The sequence below is a fragment of the Ixodes scapularis genome, unplaced genomic scaffold (assembly GCF_016920785.2).
Source record: "Ixodes scapularis isolate PalLabHiFi unplaced genomic scaffold, ASM1692078v2 PGA_scaffold13__105_contigs__length_92229423, whole genome shotgun sequence".
In the NCBI taxonomy this organism is placed as follows: domain Eukaryota; kingdom Metazoa; phylum Arthropoda; class Arachnida; order Ixodida; family Ixodidae; genus Ixodes; species Ixodes scapularis.
Window position 1 is genome coordinate 28,903,372 of NW_024609839.1, and position 19,112 is coordinate 28,922,483.

At 48.6% G+C, this 19,112-nt stretch overlaps 1 protein-coding gene and 1 pseudogene across 1 annotated transcript in view; both read right to left on the reverse strand.

Moving 5' to 3' along the window:
• Positions 1 to 2,074: 2,074 nt before the first annotated feature.
• Positions 2,075 to 2,867, reverse strand: LOC8050888 (annotated as a pseudogene).
• LOC8050887 (rho guanine nucleotide exchange factor 17) overlaps positions 2,075 to 19,112 on the reverse strand; it is a 206,965-nt gene continuing 189,927 nt past the window's right edge. Inside the window, exons 17-22 of the mRNA XM_029970838.4 lie at positions 18,817 to 18,903; positions 18,687 to 18,754; positions 15,284 to 15,432; positions 13,582 to 13,756; positions 8,711 to 8,881; positions 2,075 to 5,944 (exon numbers count right to left, since the gene is read on the reverse strand). Of these exons, the coding sequence (XP_029826698.3) occupies positions 5,655 to 5,944; positions 8,711 to 8,881; positions 13,582 to 13,756; positions 15,284 to 15,432; positions 18,687 to 18,754; positions 18,817 to 18,903 (940 nt within the window). The 3' untranslated portion in view covers positions 2,075 to 5,654. The remainder of the gene's footprint in view (positions 5,945 to 8,710; positions 8,882 to 13,581; positions 13,757 to 15,283; positions 15,433 to 18,686; positions 18,755 to 18,816; positions 18,904 to 19,112) is intronic.

The window sequence follows — 19,112 nt, forward strand, 5'->3', positions numbered from 1 at the left end:
AGTTTTATTTCGATCTACTGTCGAGACTGGTATAACGAAGTCGGCTATAACGAAATAGCAGCTACAGCGAAGCAATTGCGGTTTCCCCTTCCTTTTTGCACTCCCTTATAAGTTATAACCGAAGTCGGTTATAATGAAATACCAAATATAACGAAGTGATTTCCGATTCCCATTGACTTCGTTATAACCGGCCTCGAAAGTATCGACCAAACCGTCACGTGCAGAATTGCCTTTTATGAGGAATGCAGCGAATGCTAGCTCGTCTCAGCGTTCTAGGTACATACCGCTTTTTTTTTTTCTCTTGCTGTTTTTGAAGTTGGGTAGTCTTCTCAAAGTGTCTCGGAGTCCTTTCTACTTCGTTTTTTTCACTGCTGCATTCTGCCACCAGCGAAGCTCGCTTGTGACAGGTGTTTAGGATCCAACAAACCCTGTTCGACTACCTTCGACCTTGCACGCTTCACTCACTTGTTTTGAGGCTAAATCAGAGTTAATTTTAGTAAGAATGAAATTCTGAATTTAAAACTCCCGCGTTTAGAGGTCTTTCTTGGTATACTCCCTCAAACGTCCCTTTCCAGCCTCTGCAACCATTCTCTACTTCTTTTGGATTAACTGCTGGGTGTAGGATGTGGCTAAGCTTGCACCAACAATGTTCAAAACTTGGCCGGGAGCTACCTGTGAGCATGTGTTTGGATTGAGTGGTAAAGCTATGCCACCCTTACATGGTCATTTGAAGCATGAACACTTGACCTAGAAGTACCTGGATAAGATTGAGAACCAGAGAAATAGAACTGCACGTATCAGTATATGAATTGCTCAGAGTTTAAGAACTAAACCTAATATTGTTATAGAGATAATGCTTATGCTGCTCTATCAGTTTCCATGGACACAACCTAAGAATGTTTTGTGCAAAGGACATGTTGAGATATAGATCTTCAATATTCCATTGTAAAATGCATAGAATGTATTTAGAAATAAATAGAAGGAATAAACACACCTCTCATTGTTAACCACGCATATAAACAAACCTATTGAGGCAATTGAACCAAGTAATTTTGTACTTTAGAGGCTACTGCCAATTATTAAGAGGCAACGTAGTATTCATAGTATTCATACTATGAGAAAATAATTTCCCCCATATGATGAAAATGACACAGTACAGTCAATGAACTAGCAAAGTAGTGCCACTGGAGCTACTTCAATGCCTCTATGGCCACATGCCAGCTTTTGGACCGCTAACTAAAGGCATCATGTACCCGAAATCTCTGATAAATATATTAAAGGGCCTCAGCCCTCAGGTGGGCTTCAATAATCTTCAGTCCTCTTGCCAGCTGGCAGACTAAATGTTCTCTGTAAGTTTGGGACACAATGGCCAAGGCTTCCAGCACAAAAAGTATGCTATTGTATTTCTTGAGACCACCCCCCGAAAAAAAAAAAAAAAAAAAAAAAGACCCCATTTGCAATCAGAAAAGCAAACCAGAGCAAACTACGGTATGGTGCCTGGAGCGCATCTCTGACTGGTGCGTTTACCGCGTCCTAAAAGGTGGGGCCCCGGTTTCCACCTGTCGACGTCGTAGGTTGCGCTTCAGCTGGTCGGTCCACGGAAGCTTCCGAAGCCAGGAGTTAAGACACTGCGACGACAGCAACATTCCCGTTTGCTTGCGCTCTTTGCGCCGCAACTTCTACGCCCAACCACCAGGGTCGCGACGTCCGACAACACGATGCTCCGGCTTCTGCGACGTCATTTCACACCATTTCGGAGTCGCTTTCGATGCGCAGGCACGCTGTAAATACAACATTCGGAGAAACGTTCCGCAGGCACCGTAGCCGCAGAGGGGCCACCTCTGCCGTTTCCGGCCTTCCTTGCACGCGGGCCATTTGACACAAAGTTTTCTCACAATGGGGCCAGCCTAACGGTTAACTGAACGTGTGACCCAGTTCAAACCACAGACCAAGAGAGAGGCGACAGATCAAACCACACCCCGCAGGACTGTACTGCAAGGGAACCCAACAATGCCCCCCCCCTCCCCTCCCCTCCCCTCCCCCCTCCCAACAACCCACCAAATTGAAAGACACATTTCTCTGTGAATGACACCTCTTATTTTTTTTTGTCCATTTTTTGCTGTTTTTTCTTCGTTCTCATTGAGTGCAAAGTTTACACAGAGATGAGTAAAGCAGTGGGCAAACAAACACAACAAACAAAACCGAGTCTAACGGAAGGTCATCTCCCGCCGTACGCCTTCCGACCTGCGCTCACCTCTCCGCAGTTATACACATTTTATGGGTCCTTCCTCGTAAAACAAACGAACAAACAGATGGAACGGAACCGTGTGACAACAGTGACGAGCACGAGACATCAACAGTGAAAGAAATCGAGAGAGAGAGAGAAAGAGAGCACATGCAGGTCAACCTGAACGTGCAACAACGGCAATTCTCTTTTCCTGCATTCCCGTTTGTCTCGCCCCTCTTTCTCCGTCCACGAAACAGCGTGATGAAAAGTAAACAATGTACATAAGTGCTCGGTGCACTTCTGAGGAAATTCTGCCACACGAAAGAAGAAGGAGCGGGCGACCATGTGGAACCCGCGTCGAAACTACGGGCGCAGCCCGGAGAGTGCTTCGGGCAGGAAACGGAGTCCGTTCCAGCCCTGGTGCGTTTTTCGTTGTCTTTACGTCGTCCCCGTCAGAACTGCTCGCCTGGGCAACTGGGAGAAAATGGGTCGTTGGATTCACCTCGCAACAATTCGAATACAAATGGGCAAGAGCGCTCTGAAAGTGCACACAAGTTTTGCCTAGCCAGTCACAATCAATGACTTGAGGCCCATGCAGAGCGCAAGTTCGTCTGTTTCTTTTGCAGGGGTTGTGGTGACGTCAAAACGCCGAGCTCTGATTGGCTCTGATTGAAGGATAGTTGGGTAGACCTCGAAGCAAGCTGCCTTGAGGTCGGGCCCGCTATCCTTCAATCAGAGCCAATAAGAGCTCGACGTTTTCACGTTCTACAACCCCTGCAAAAGAAGCAGACAAACTTGCGCTCAGCTTTGCACTCCGTATAGGTTTCACATACTATGTGACGTAACAAAGCGTTCTTTCAATACCGCTTGTTTTAAGCATGCTAGTCGGTTTAATCTTTAATCGTCTACAGTCACTGAGAACGGTAGCGAGAAGCTTCCGACCTTAGAGGATGCTTCAGCGTCACCTGCGCCTCCAGCCAAGGCCCAGCAGAAAGCATAAAAGCACAATTTGGAGCCTGGGCATTCGAAAGACTCTTGCTGCCATTCTCACTTTGCAAAAGACGATAACCAGTTAACCCTTAGTCTTCTAGCTCACTTATTGTTCCCTCAACGCCTGAAGTCAGTGGGAACGGTTTACGAGAAAAGTAAACTTAGCCACAGTATTTGTTTGGTAATGAAATGGAAACTGTATGCTTTAAATGGACAGATTTTCTTTTGTAAAGCTATAACAGGCACGACTGACTAAAACCTGACGACGTTTTCGCTTCTAAAATAGTTCTTTGTGGTATTGCTGAAGTGGGAACAAGCCAATGTGACTAATGGTTGGCTGCACTTTCATTCCAAAAGCTAAGATCAGTGGGATGGTGCACCATCCATGGTAACATCGTAGGTATGTCAAAAACTTGTGACAAAGCGTGATGCACTGTGCGGGTGGACACCACGGGTCATGCTTTCGGACTGTTACATCAGTCCCGAGTCTTCAAAGCGGTGTGTTTTACGAAAGGTATATTCTATCATTGACCTGCAGCAAAGCCCTCTCACCAGGAGAGACATCAGGGCCATGATGTTTAAAGCTCCAAACTCAGCTCAATCCTCCAGGGCATACGTGATAGAAACAGAAGCCCAGCATTAAAACCATGAACAAACTTTGCTGGCTCAAATGGCTTTGCGAACTTACTACATTATAATGGCCTCAGTAAAACTGAAAGCCAAATGCACCTGTCGTTGCAAACACTTAGCTATCAGCTCAAATGTCTTTGCAAGAACCAAGCGCCCTTCGTCGGAGTTCCAAAGTTTAACAGATTTACAATGTATCCAGTTCACTCACTATAGACAGCAAAAAAATACAAACTTTTGTTCACCCTTTAAGTTCTTCTGAGAAGAGTCTAATTAGAAACCGGCAATGCTTCGCACAAACGTTCCGGCTTTGCCGCATCAACTGAAGTTAAGAAAGCCCAGTCTGCACGTGACGTGCGAGTTGGGAGTGCGAAGGTAACATGAACGATTTCTCAACGGAACGTGAGCTCGGGTAGAAATTCGAGACGGTTCTCCAACCAAAGGATCCAACAGCAGAGTGCAGTGTGCATACATCGTGCTGATCCAATCAAATGCCTGTGCTTGACTTATCGTGGGAACGCTACGAGGTAACTGGAAGCTTTAAAATCTCCTTGGCACGCAGCGAGAACTGCCCGTCGAGTCAAATTCAAAGGGCAAGACAAAACATGAAAAACATTTGGCTGGGTTGTAATACCGAGGAGGTATTATGAACTGCTGCATCATCCGTGATGGCAAGACCACCGAATCCTCGACAGGGTGAGCCACAGTGCGCTCGATCCGAGCAGTACCTACGCCTGCGACAGCAAATACATTCTGGGACACAAAATGGTACGGCACAAACAGCGGCAGTTGCACACAACTTGGCGGCATTATGTTGATGCATTTGCTGGAAGCGTCGGTGACGGCTCAGTATGCAAGAGCTGGCGGCCCGCCGGGGCCAGATGGTTCTCTAAGACCCCCACAATCCAACTGCCGACAACTTTCTCCGGGGCCACGTGCACCCCGAAGAAACCCCACAACCAAATCGAGTTACGGCACTGACAGAAAAACAATTTTGTGCAAAGTCCACATTCGCAAGGTGCGGCCAGCAACCGGACTCAGGTCCCCTCGCTGGCCACGCGTTCGGCAACCTTCTCCAAGCTTCGAGTCTTTGGCACTTGCGGAAGTCCCACACTGGCGAGCGTCGTTCCTCGCTCGAGCGGGTCGGAAGTCACGCTGCAGGAAGAAATTGTTCCGCCCCCGCCGTCTCGGCGCGAAGGCGACAGTTCTCTCTCTTGGGAGCCAGCCGCAGACAACACGCTTCCTCCGGGAACGAGGATGCCAGACACCCTAAAACCACGAAGGACCTCAGATAGTCTCGAACTGCAGGGAGTCCCCGTCCCTTTACCACCGGAGCCACGGACGTCCCAGATGGCAGGCGGCCTCCAACCACGAACCGTCTCGACCGTGGACGGTCCAAAGCCGCAGACTGTTGCGAACCGTCTGCAGCCCCGTATCAAAGCCTCGAAGACAGTAACGGTCCCGGACCATCGTCGGTCCAAACCGTGACCGGTCCTTGAGCGGAACTGGGCCCGGACCGTCGATTATCCCTCGATGGGGGACAGCTCGAGTCGCACGGTCCCAGATGTCGGACAGTCCCAGAGGGCGGACTGTCCTGGCTCCGCCCCAGACCTTCCCGGTCGCACCGTCGTCCGAGCTTCACCAGCGCCAGTATACCACTGCAGGCGAGTAGGTCTCCGCGCGCGGTCTCTCCTCACTAGGCCTAACCTCCGCGCGCTCTCTTCGACGCCGCACAGACGGCCCGAGCCCCAACGTGGACCGAGGTCCTCCTCCACGATCTCGGAGCCGGAGCGTGAACCGTCGCGCGTCATCACACTTGCCACAGCAGGAGGTGGTTGGTGCTGTCGTCTCGGCCGGCGGCCTCCGTGAGTCCGGCGTTGCGGAAGTCCTCGTAACCGTCACCGCCACTGATGACCAGCAGGCGGCAGCCCGCGGCTGGCGTCAGGGACGCCCGCCGGCCAGCGAGCGACGCTCCCGTCGCTGCTCCGCCGTCGCCCCGCGAGCACCGCAGCGACCGGTGGTGGTGGTGCCTCCCCGGGGGCTCCGTCGTCTCCACCGCCGTCAGAAACCGTACGTGGCCCGTGTGGCCATGCGGCACGCCTGTTCCCAAAATAACCGGGACTTCAGACAAGGAACTGCTGAAGGGATCTCGCGTAAAGAAGCGAGAGGGAAGGTAAGCAACCATAAATTGCAACAACATTCTGGGTACCTTGAAATAGAGTCGATAGGAAGAAAGCGCCAATTGTGGAGCACAGAGAAGGAAAGGGCGCAAGTGTCTCTGTCGTATGCGGACCGCAAGTTCGTCTGCTTCTTTTGCAGGGGAATTGTGGTGACGTCAGAAAGATGCCGAGCTGTAATTGGTTCTTAATGAAAGATAGTGGGTAGACCTCAAAGCAACTTGCTTCGAGGTCTACCCACTATTCTTCAATCAGAGCCAATCAGAGCTCAGCGTCTCTTACGTCACCGCAACTCTTGCGCAAGAAACAGACGACTTTCTCTCCGCATATACATTGTTAATGCCACAACAATTTACATTAAGTTATCAACTCGTTATAACAAACCTTGATAGTGATGAAGATATTGGTATGTTGTCAAATGAGCATGGCAGAAAGCAGATACTCTTACTATAAACATTGGCGTGGATCACAAGTGGAGTCCGTTCTAACCAGTGAGACTGACGGAATGGGAATGGATATTAGAAAAGACCTGGTTTATTGAAACTTAAAAACTTCAAAAAGTAGAGATTTTTCATTAAGATGTACCAACGATCGTCATCACTGTGCCCTTAGGGTAATGTGAAGCTCACGACGCACCGAGTGCGGTGACAGCAGATTGCAAAATGGACTAGCACCGAACCAAACACGCACACTGGTCAAAATTTGACATGCTGGCATAGAGTCCGCTATAATAGAACGATGAACTACTTGCGAAACTCCCTAATATAGTTCTTAATATCCTAATGTATGTTAGAACAGAATCTGTAATACGTGAGTTGGCTCAGTGACATAGATAGGAAGACCAAACAAGCTTCACAAATCGGTGTGTTATAGCAGGAGGCCTAGCCGTAACCAGATCTGTTGTAACGAGGTTATACTCCACTATGAACGGCTTCAAAGGATTTCGTCGTGAAACCCCGAATAAACTCTACCGTGGGTTTCCAAGCTACTGGGTTCCAGGAACGAGGGGCCTCTCAAAGTACCCTCGTGGGTTTCCTGAGCTCCGGAATTTCCTCCACTACCCCTGCCTCTACGTGATGCGTCTTCCCAGTCATAACTTTAGCGAGTCTGAGCCATCCCTTGATGCGTAACTTTGAGCCACCAAACATTATTATTGTTGATAATGCCCGTAGGCTCCGCTTCTACTCTGCTTTACTGCATCGACGCCAAGACTGGGTTCCCCTGCCTCGATTCCAAAGGCAGCTGAGAAACCCGGCCTTTGCATCCCTGCAGTGAAAACGTCGAGAAGCCTACGGATCTGACAAACGATAATGTGTGTATTGGAGAAGTGGGAGAGTGAAGAGCTTGATAACCCCCGAACTATATACTATGTCCCCTTCCAACAACAACTGATACCATCTGTGTGCCACTGATCAGGCAAGTCATTTCCTGTCTTGGGCTCTTTTTGAGTTTTACATTATAGACCACTCACAACGTAATCGCTTATAGTGCAGGACCGGGTATAACGCGGCTTTTTTAAACCACCGGTTCGCCTCCCATAGAACTCCATGTAATTACATACCGCTTAAAATGCAGGCGCGCGAAGGGAAATACCGGTTATAGTGCGGTTTTCGGAACAGCCCGGCGACCGTGCCGACTGACCGACGCAGAGAGCACGCTTCCCTGTGCGACACTAGATAACGGCACGAGCCACAAGCGGCACTCGCGGGGCAAGGAGGTTGCTCGAAGAAGGGGGGAGAAGCGAAGAGAGAGGCTTCAGTTGCCATAGCGACGGAGGGACGCACACACATGTCGTTCACGTGCGTGCGTCCCTCCGCTGCGTTGGAAACGTTGGAAACAACTGCAACGACAGACCAATCGCAGGTCGAGGAGAAGTGTTTGCGCGCGTTGCATGCTGGTCGCGGGCCGGCCAGCCAGCTGCTTCTATCTGCAACATGGCGTCCGTTTTGATCGTCGACGTAGACGGCGTGGTAGAAGCTCATCGTTCCGCGTAAAAGCGCTATCCTTGACTGTGAATTTTCGTTGTGTGTCGCTATGATAACCCAGCACGTACTAGAACCACCTACTCGTGCGGCGATGTTGTGGCGGCACTCTCAAGACGGCAGAAACGCCCGTGTCGTCGTGTTTGTTTACTTCGATTACAGTGGTGCTTTCTAAGCATTTGTGTTTTGGAACATCGCCCGGATTTCTTAATTGGAGCATTTCATGCCTGTGCTTAAGTTGAAGGTATTACTGGCGCGTACCGTATAAAGGATGCGAATTTTCACGCGTTTTCATCGCCGGAGAAAAGTGATTAGGGTTAACAATCCTGAATGCTCGTAACGTCCGTCCGCAACCCGCGACGCCGTTAAAAGGCTGCGCCAGGCAAAAGTCGCTCATTTCTTTCAAAATGTGTGACACACTTGAGAGAAGTGTACTAGTCTGGTGAAATAAAGACTTTCCTCAAACTAAACTTTATTTTTAATCTTACATAAAATAAATTCTTTTACAAAGGTAAGTTGTCTCATGGCATGTATTTTGGCCTGAAAAATTGATGTTTTGGTTATAGCGCGGTACCGCTTATAGAGCGGATTTTCGCAACTCCCGCGACATACGTTATATGCGGTCTACACTGTATTACTCTTTATTTTCTGTCCATCGACGAATTCGGACTGAAAGAAGAGGTGAAAGACTGATTGCACGCACGTACCAGCAATGTTGGGCGGACAGCCCAGGCGGCTTGTGTTGGAGGTGAGATGTGGCAAGGGGAGGGTGAGCAGCACCCCCGCGCTGGTGCCCACCCAGAGCAGGTCTTTACAGGCCAGCAAGGCAGTCACTCGCAGACAGGCTGCCTTATGCTGTCGAATGATGTCGTCGCACGCTGCGTCCGAAACCCGTCGAGCGATGAGACACTGACAACATACATTAATGTAAGCAATATATTTGCCTACTGGCGTAACAAGACAGAAGTGTTGTCACGCAGCACAGCAAGGATAACCTAGCAGCCGGTAGGTGCTTTAAGAGAGATTTTGGATTAAGGTGTGATTAGGAAAAAGATCAAAAAATTTAAAAATTCGGCAGAAACACTTAAGATTGTTTATGTAGAGGAATGCAAAAGCATTCCTACGTGCAGCACATTCCTACAAGCACCGTGCCATGTCTTCCTTTTTCACATGGCGCTTTAGCAGTGACATCACGCTCCCCCACAGCGCAGGCACGGCGCACCCGTCGGCTGCACGGCTTCTGCGACAATGCATCTGCGTTGCTGTGATTTTCTTTGTGTTTTATTTTTTTAGGCGTGTCCGCTTTGACCTTGAGCGCCCCGTCGGCTTCCGTGACACGAAGCATCTGATATGACGCGTCGCCGCCAATGGGAATTTAGGTGCCGTTTTCGCTAGACAGACAACGCCGGCTTCGCTTCACAGGTCAGTTAATGCTTTTGCATTAATAAATAAATTTATCCCTGTCTGCTCCAGTGTTAGCACAGCAGACTCGAAGTCAATTTAAAATAAATGAATGATGTAAGTGTATACCATTTAAAAAAACTCAAATACAGTAGGCTCGCGATAATTCAAACTCGGATATTTCGTACTTCCGGTTAATTCAAACAGATTTGAAAATTTCGGTTGTCCCGCTCTGTTTTTAATATATTTATAAACCGCTTAATTCGAATGACGCTTTCGCTCAATTCATACTTTTTTGCTCTTACGGCCCCGTTGAGTGCGCTTCTTCCCAAGCACCGGTGCACTGCGGATAAGCGGTACCCGCGGAGCTTGGTTTCGCGAGTGTTGCTTTCCCGCAGTGCACCGGTGCTTGGAAAGAAGCGCCCTCAACGGGGCTCAAGCGGGCACACATTAGCGGCAAACTGCGTTCACATTATGTGCTTCAAGACTAGCAATGATGACCAAGACGACACCGAGGATGAGGAACAGCTCACTGGCATCATGCTTTCTGGCCTTGAAGCACATAATGTGAACGCCGAGCTGGTGGAATATGCTAGTCTTGACGACGACCTGTGTGTTTGTCGTGATGACTCATTAGAGGACATAGTACAGGAAGTTAAGCCAGCACAGTGCAGCAGTGAGAGTGAAGATGACGATGAAGAAAGGGATGACCCACTACAAACTGTCACATCCGCAGAGGCCTTTGAGCATATCGCTCAGCTCCGGAAGTTTCTGTCTGCAAAGAAAGAGTCCCGTAAAGAGCTACTTACATTGGCTGGTATTTTCGCCAGAACTGGAGATTGAAGCTAACGAAAACACGCTGGAATTCCATTTCCCATGTATTTTGTCAATAAAGGCAACGTGTGCGTTATTTTGTTTACATGCCGCTACTAGAAGCTCGTTACATGGCACGTAAACAGCGTCTCGGTAAGGATCATGGCCCAGGCCCGGGGGGGGGGGGGGGGGGGGGGGCTCTGCCCCCCCCCCCCCTTGGATTTCACCAGGGGGGGCACAAGCCCCGTTGCCCCCCCCATAGTCTACGCCTATGCCGTCGGATATACTTTCTAAACGGACATTACTGTTCGGCGCATACAAGAAGCGCGAGTGGAAATTCCACAGGCACATACAGCTCAAGAAATGCCGAGAGTGTCATCTTGTCCACGCTGCATGATCTGGTCGTCGGCATTCTCGTCTGCCAACGTCGCAATCTCATTGGCTACGAAGCGACGGCGAAATGCTCGGGACTCGGCACGTTCTGCAGTTACTAATGCACTATGTATGAGAAACAGTCGCTTACAACATTGTCTGAATTATTTCGCACCCAAAACGAAGAATGATGTGCGACAAATTATAAGATACAGTCAAACCCACTTATAACAAACGCGACAGATCCATGAAAAGTGGTCGTTATATCAGTGGTTCGTTATATCTGGACTTACCTTTAAAACACGTTATAAGTAAGGATAATGCAGCTGGTATCGGTAGTTTACTGTGCCAGCTCTTTATTTGAAGAAACTAGAGATCGCAGCCTGCTTCCGCACCGTAGTGCGCTCGAGTGTCTTCCTGAGGCTGTCCAGGTGGCACGCGTATTCCTCCGGAAGTTCTCTTGTGAAAACGAGGTCCTTGAGGGCCGTGATGTACTCCAGGGCTGTAGCAGTACCGATGGGTGGCGGCAGAGGAGCGTCCTCGTCGGCTTCGTCATCGTCCGACGATAACGGGGCCTCCTCACGACCGGCTCCGGCACGCACTTTGCGGACGATTGCAGCGTCGTGAAGCTCTTCAGTTGCCCATACATCCCTTGTCGGCAACAATGAAGTCCTCGAGGTTGTCTGCCTTGTCGACCAGTCTAGCCTCAAGCACTTCCTTCCAGGCTTGCCCGACCTCTTCTCGGTCGTCGGGAGTGGCAGCCTCTTCTCTCTCGACTCCTGCCGGCTATACCGATGGACGCATGAACCCGACCTTCCTGAAGCAATTGCTCAAAGTCTCGCTCCTTATCTCCATACAGGCTCCCTTCAGCATCTGTACAGCCATCCACAAGTTAATTTGTAGCTTGGGGTTCTCAGGAAGCGGGCAACGAATCATGATCAATAGCCGCTGGATCCCGCGGCGTGGGTAGATTACGTTGAAGTTTTGAATGATACCCATGTCAAGGGGCTGCAACCTTGCAGTGGCATTCGGTGGCAAGAAAAGAATCTCAATGGCTTGCAGCTTCGGGTACAGGTGGTGTGCAGAGCAGTTCTCTAGAATGAGAGGGATTTTCCTTTTCTTTGCTGCCATATCATCGTCAAATTCGTTGAGCCACTCGCCGAAGATTTCCAGCATCATCCAGGCTTTCTTGTTGTGTCTGTAGCGAACGGGAACGAACTGGCGGAAGCAGGTCGGCTTCGTTGATTTTCCGATGATGAAAGGAAGCCGCCGGTCGCTGCCGTCCATGTTGCAGCAAAGTAGCACTGTCCCGCACACTCTGCTGTTCTTCCCGCCAACACACTTGTCCCCTTTCAATGCGTGGGTCCTGTTGGGTAGCATCTGGTAGAATAAACCCATCTGATCGGCATTATAAATGCCCCGGTTGCTGTACTGAAAGACCTCATCCAGTTGGTCAGTCAGCCACTTGTCTGCCATGTCCTAGTTGACCGCTGCACCTTCCCCAACGATCACCCTGTAGACGACGCCATGGTGCTCCTTAAAGTGTTGCACCCATCCACCCCCAGGACTGAACTCCAGGCAATCCAAAAAAATGCGAAGTCGTTCGCTTTCTCTATGAGCAGGGGTCCACTGATGGGGATATTTCTGCCTCGTGCATCCAGGAACCATTTGAAGAATGCGTCCTTTATCTCCTTGTATTTCGCCTCACGTAGGCGCTTGCGCTTGTGCTCGTCTCCATTGAGGTCGGCCGAAGCCAAAATCTTTCCTTCCTCCTTGACGATCGTTGACACTGTCGACTTCAAAAGTCAATATCTTCTGGCGACGTCGGCGTTCTTGACTCCGGAACGGATGTCGCAAAGTATGCTCACTTTTGTGCCAATCTCAGTCGCTTTCTGTTTCTTGGGCACGCAGCCTCCGCTTTCAGACATCATGCCGACTGAGACGTACTGAACACAAAAAAAAACTGCCGCTGTGGCTGTTTTCAGTTGCCACCTTTGTTGAACGACGATGCGCTCACAAGTCTCTTCCGATGGAAACTTGAGAGTTAACTCTTCGTAAACAAAAATGGTAATATGACGTCACTCCTTTGCATAACCGTGAGCAAAGAGTGGGACATAAGGGCCACTCAGAGGCGTCGGAGTTAGCTATATGACATCATTGAATACGGAGTTTGCAAACATACAACGAACGAAAGCAGCACGGCAAGAGTTGACTGCCTTCTTCTCCTCCTCTTCCCCTTCCCACGCATGCACAATCGACCAATCGGCGGAGTGCGCGACCCCGGGAGCGCGTTTTTGCTTTAGTAGTTTTCTTTCCTCCCCGGGGGTGTATGCCATGCGGCCAGTTAAGCCAGCGCGGCCGTGGAAACGACCTTGAGCGTCTCCCGGAGCACCGTGCCCAAAATGTAGCCCTTAATTTTTTTTTTTTTTTCTTTCTTTTTTGCGCGCAAGAGTTTTTTTTCTTTTTTTTTTCTTTTTCAAAAGCAGATTTTGAGTGTTTGTTGCAACACCATGATGCTTTGAAAAACGGTTGTTTTATCTGGACCAATTTTAATGGGTAGCGCCTGGAACTCGTATATTTTCTGCAAGCTGGTTGTTATAACCGATATGTCGTTATATGTGGGATCGTTATAAGTGGGTTTGACTATATATGCGCAGATCTCGATGTGTTCCCGGGCTACCGACGGACGGCGCTCATGTGCCGGCGTTACATCTCCCATCGTAAGCAGTTACGAGGGAACGCAAAGTGCACGAGCACAATCAAACGCAAATGTGCGAACCAGCCTTTAAGCTGCGACTACGAGTTGACGCGCCATATGCAAACGAATCAGCACTTTCCTGCATCGAGCACGTGCACAGAAACCGGATTCGTGCGGGGTGAAGGTACTGCGCATGTGCCAAAGGCAACGACGGCGGCGGCGCCGCAAGATCGGAGTCATGTGTTGACGTGGTTGAGTTCCGGAAATAGGTCGACGACGGTCACGACCGCTCACCAGAAAGCATTTTGGTGACGGCCGGGGCTATGTTGACATCCTGCAGGCACTCGTAGGTCGTGGCGTGGAAGAGCCGAATGACAGCACTGTGCTGGATGGCCAGCCAGACACCAAGCCCGGAAGTGACCATGCACAGCACCGCGCGGGAAGCATCGCTGCTCACTTGGAACGAGTGCTGCGGGCAAGAAGGGCAGCATGTGCACACGGAACCTTCGTCGCACGACCAACCGTGACGCGCAGAGCACCGGGCGCCGGCACACAGAATCGAGTGCCTTTATAACGAGCCATATGGGAATGACATAAATGGTTTCACTGCACGGATGGCTCCATTCTATGCGAGTAGCACAAAAAATCAGACACACACACTTTAAATGAAAACTAGTATTGCATAGTGGTGCATCTGCGTGACACGCGATGAAATAGCGCTCGAACAAACTTCAAAGGACGTCGAGAAAAAGTTTGCTGAAGTGAAGTTCACTCCCCTGACTGAAAACATTATATGCGTTGATGTGCCGCCGGGGATTTTAAAAAAAGTTTGTTTGTCCGAATAGTTTGTTCAGCTGGAGTTTGCTTGGGTGGTGCTTCCCTATATGAGCTCTTTTAGAAAACGATGGCCGCAAAACTAGCATACCGTAGAAAAGCTAAAAAGAAAATGCGCACCCCGAGTAAAAAAAATAAACAAAGAAAAGTGAGGAGCGTGCAGTCTTTAGCGATGCAATTGCAAAAAGTAGCACAAAGAGGGGCAATCAACGCATGGTGGGGGGGGGGGGGGGGGTAGGTCTAGCACAGAAAAGTAAGCAAAGAATGCTTTTACCACTAAATATTCTGAACCTTTGCATCAGAACAAAACAAGGTGTGGCGCATTAAAGGCAGCCCTTCTTGCAAGGCCACTACGGTACATTCACTTAAACATAGAGCACAGTCTGTTTTCCAAAAAATAGTCACGCAATATGCCTACTATTATGTACTTTGTTTCAAAATTTCAAGGGTGAAAGCTGTAACCCTGGCGAGCCAATCAAGTGCGCGACAATGTACCACCAATGTGTACTACTCCCTCAGTGGAAAGTTGTCGCACGCTTCAATTGATCATTCTAATTGGCTCACGGGAGAATTTGACTTTTGACAAGTTATGCCGAAAAGTGTCTAGCCCATAAGAAGTGCCCTCCCTGCACATTACTGAACTGCAGGAGTGTGAAGTGATGATGAGTAGAAGAAAACAGGAGTATGCACACTTTTAACCAATCAAGAAATTAATTTGCAGCTGTCACGCGGAGGAAGAGATAAAAAGCTATTGATTCGAGGTTGGATGGTAAGTAGTCATCTAGTCGACATGTTGTTCTCAATGTAATGCTGTTTTCTCTCCCAAACATTTTGAATGCAAATAAGTGGAGGCAACAGTGATGCAAACTGCTGAGAACAGGCACACACAAGAAAACGCAAGTTCTGTCATGTGTTCCGGCTACCATCATATTATTGCTTCTCAACGCTATCTTTCCTTACCAATGTTGATTTAATAACATACATAAATGTTCCAAAGATTAATTTATAAACTTTGAACTTTGCATGGCATACTTTAACTGGTAGAAACATGCTCCGCGAATTTCGTGCCAATAAGACGAACAACGAAAACTTTCGTTTTCGTAGTGGTGGTGTCCTCCGTTATGTCACGACGCAGTCCCAAACAGGTTAAGCGTTCACTTGCCTCCACCTCCAGGGATGCCGTGCTCAGAACCTTGATGTAGTTTTGGCAGCCACACCAGAGACGGCCGGCAACTGCCAACATCCGCAGCACGGGAGAGACGCTGCTGCCCACCAGCACCTTCTGGGGTTCGCTCGTGTTCCACCCTCCCCCTTGAAAAACAAAAAAAAAGAAGGGATGAATTAGGAAGCTAGTTTTCAAAAAATATATTCCAGCCTTGGTTGTGTCTGTGACATTTCGGTAGACTCCCTTAAGATAAAGTCAAAGGGACCTTGAAAATTTGTTTGACTTATCAAGTGTTCAGTTGAAAAGATGCTGGGACACCGCAGAAAATCAAACAGACCAAAATGCACACACAAAGTTGTTACTGTTATATTAAGCGAATATTTTTTTCATTGCATTCATGGGAAATCAACCAAACGTTACCACATTTGTTCGGCCCTTCCAGGAATTTAGGTTAAGCGAGTACGGCTTAACGAGTCTACTGTATTATGCCCACGAGATAGAAACTCTTCAAAGTAGTTACAGTTTGGAACAAAATCTTAAGATTTAAAAATGAAAGACGTTTACAAATCTCCGTAATGCGAATTAAACTAGACAGCAGCTCTTGAAAAGGAGGACGGGAGGGTACGGAGGGGAGGGTATGCCCCTCCTCCTTCTCTTCCTTTTCCCTCCTTCTCATCCCCTCCTCTCCTCCGGCCGCTGAATTCGTTCATGAGTGATGTGACACGAAGTCGCGACGTGATTTTTCCCGCTAAATTTAGCGGAGAAACTGAATTGATGAGGTTACATGACGTCAATTTTCCCGCTAAAGTTAGCGGGGAAATTTTTCTGCTAAGGTTAGCTGGGAAATTTTTCTGCTAAATTTAGCGGGAAGCTTTTCATGCTGAACTTAGCAGGGAAACATTCCCGCTAAATTTAGCGGGCAAACGTCCCAAAATGCAATGCGCACGGTTACGTTGATGCCGACTGCGACGCCACTCAACCCGGGAAAGGACGCCTAAGAGCTGCACTCCAATATGATGACAGCAGAGTGGATGTTTACTATGTACACTGCGTAACATTGGTAGCATGAACGCAACATTCTGACTTTTTTTGCACTTTACTTGGAAGTACTGGCAGGCACCAAATTCCATCATATGTTTTAGTGTCCTAAATGAGCCCTTTCTACAAGAATAGAAGTTTTGATGATGGCCTTTTGTTTTCGAGAGAAAAAATGAAAAACGTTTACACCTCCCTGTTATGCCGGTTTAGAGGGCAGCTCTCATTCGGCATTTTATCCGTACTCTCTCCTCCTCCTCCTCCTCTCTCCTCCTCCCTCTTGCGCAGCGCATTATGGAAAACGTCCCATAATGCAGCGCACGCGTGATCGCGGTGCATTATGGGACGTTTCCCATAATGCACCATGCAGTTACGCCGACGGCGCCGCCGCTCAATCTGGAAACGGGTGCCTAAAAGGTGCGCTCCAAAAAAAAACAAAAAAACTATTGATCGCTTATTTACATTATTAGAGTCGAGCAGTGTAGATGTTGTGACACCGTTAGTGCAAACAAGCGATAGCCGGTTTCTTCTGCTCTCTCTGAGAATTGAAAGGCTGTCGCCCCAACTATTACTGTAGTGGAAAATGCACATTTGAGGGTCTATCGTAATCTACTGCAACTTACTGAACAAGTGCCCACCCAAAAGTTGGAGGTAATCACAAAAAAATTAAATAAGGGAACTTATTAGATCTGAGGGCACAGGAGCAGGAGAGACACACTGCAGGGTAGGCCCTGGTTTGATACGATGGTATGGTACAGGAGCAGTATATGAGTCGGGCAGAATCTCATTTTTAAAGGGGTACTCACGCAGTTTTTCTAGCTATCCCAACTAACTATGTTTTTGGAATCACTGCAGTCTTTACCCTTTCCCGTATGCCATTTAGTATCACGAAATTCAGAATAGTTTTTGTGAAATCGGCATGTGGAAATGATGCCAAAACCAAGATTCAAATATACCCACGCTTTCAGTGCCGTGACATTAGGGGAAGGCAGACTTGCAGGTCGAGCGGACAGGCTAAAAATAGACTATGCCAAGCAATTGTTCCATGCTGCTGTGCGGGTGCTAGAGCGAGCTTCCAAAAAATTAATTCGACACCACGAAACTACTTGCAATCAGTTGGGAACAAAGTCTACAGTCCAAAGAGTGAATCCCTGTCTTCACTTCTTCATCGTTGCCAGTAGAGACTTTCACTTGGAAAAACACGGTGAGGACCGAAATTGTAAATTCAATGACTTTGAGAAAAAAAAATTACTTTTGGGCCAATATTTGGGTTACTGTGTTTGTTGGTCTGTTTAGCAAATTTTCAGGCAAATCAGGGACTATGAAGAGAACACTGAAATAAAGCAGCCGTGACACACTTGTCAAAACCTGCTTCGACCGGAACTTTTGCAGCAAGCTTCACCACTCTGCACCGGCGCACGCACATAAAGCTTTGTCGCCTTGCACCAGCATCTCGGAATAGCAGCCGACGCGGAGGAACAACTCAATCAGCTCGGCGAGCTCGGAAGTTTGTAAGGGTGGGCGCTTGACACGCGTGTCCTTTGCCTACATTGTAAACCTTTTAAAGGGAGTGGGCACCTGCTGCGATATGAGTGCATGCCCGGTGTTTTACTGCAGGTGGTAATTTTTGATGCCGGCCATTAATTCTTTTCAATGTAAAACGTGAAAAAGCTGCAATGTTGCAATTGCACCAACAGCGTTGCAAAGTGTATGACACCTCTTAACTCTGCACAATTCTGAGTAATTGTTTTAATAGGAAGCCTTAAACAAATTGTTTTAATGCCAAGATAGTTAAATGTGCCTCATTCTTGCAACTATAGTCCATTGCAACTCAAGAAAGTACGCGGAGGGTAAGACGGGCTGGGGAGGAGGAAGCAGACGGAACGCTGGAGAAGTGAGGGGGAAACCTCCTTCTCTCTTTAGCTTTCCATCTGCTTCCTCCTCCCCAGCCCGTCTTACCCTCGCCCTACCTTCTCGAGTTGCAACGGACTATATATGTCTGTCCTTCCATGACGATTCTTTGCGACGAGGACACACTTAAAAACCGGCCCACTTCCATTTTTCTATATAGCATGCAATTTCTCAAAAATCCTCTCGGTTCAAACCCACGAGCACATTGTCACAGACAGTACGACAACGGCAAGGCATGTCTTTCAAATGCTCCGCCTCCAGCACGCACTCCGTGCCTTCCGCCGTTCCTTGGCCGTTCTCGCGTGCTCAAGGCACGAGAGGCGCCGAAGCCTCGTCAAAGGTAGCAAGCTCGTGCTGGTGGCGGGACAATACTGAAGTTTCCCCTTGCTGCTCCCGCCTTGTCGGAGACTACAGTACAGAAATTCCTCCCCACAACTGCGAACAAGCTCCTTACCAGGGTCTCTCCTGTAGATTGCAATTTCGCCACTTGACAACGATATGAACACGCGGTTGTCCAGATATCTGAAAAAAACAAGCGATCCGTTACTTACGGCCTTCTGCATCGAGCGCCGGTGCAAACTCACATGATGCAATGGACTGCCGCTGAATGCTGGACCTTCATTTTGTTCTTCTTTATCCTGATATTATCGTTGCAGTTGTATACGTGTATGCTGAAAGTAAAAATAAATAGGTGACGAGCGTAGCCTCTGGGAAAAGGTCATGACACGTGCCTCTCACGGTTCAAAGCACGACACCAACTGCGATGTGAAAATCTTCACTCGCAACATGATGCACAGGTTGCACCCAAGTCGAGCGGCACTCAATCTCGTAAGGTTTCACCAAATTCGTATAACTTTGAACCGAGTGAGCCTTTATGTGT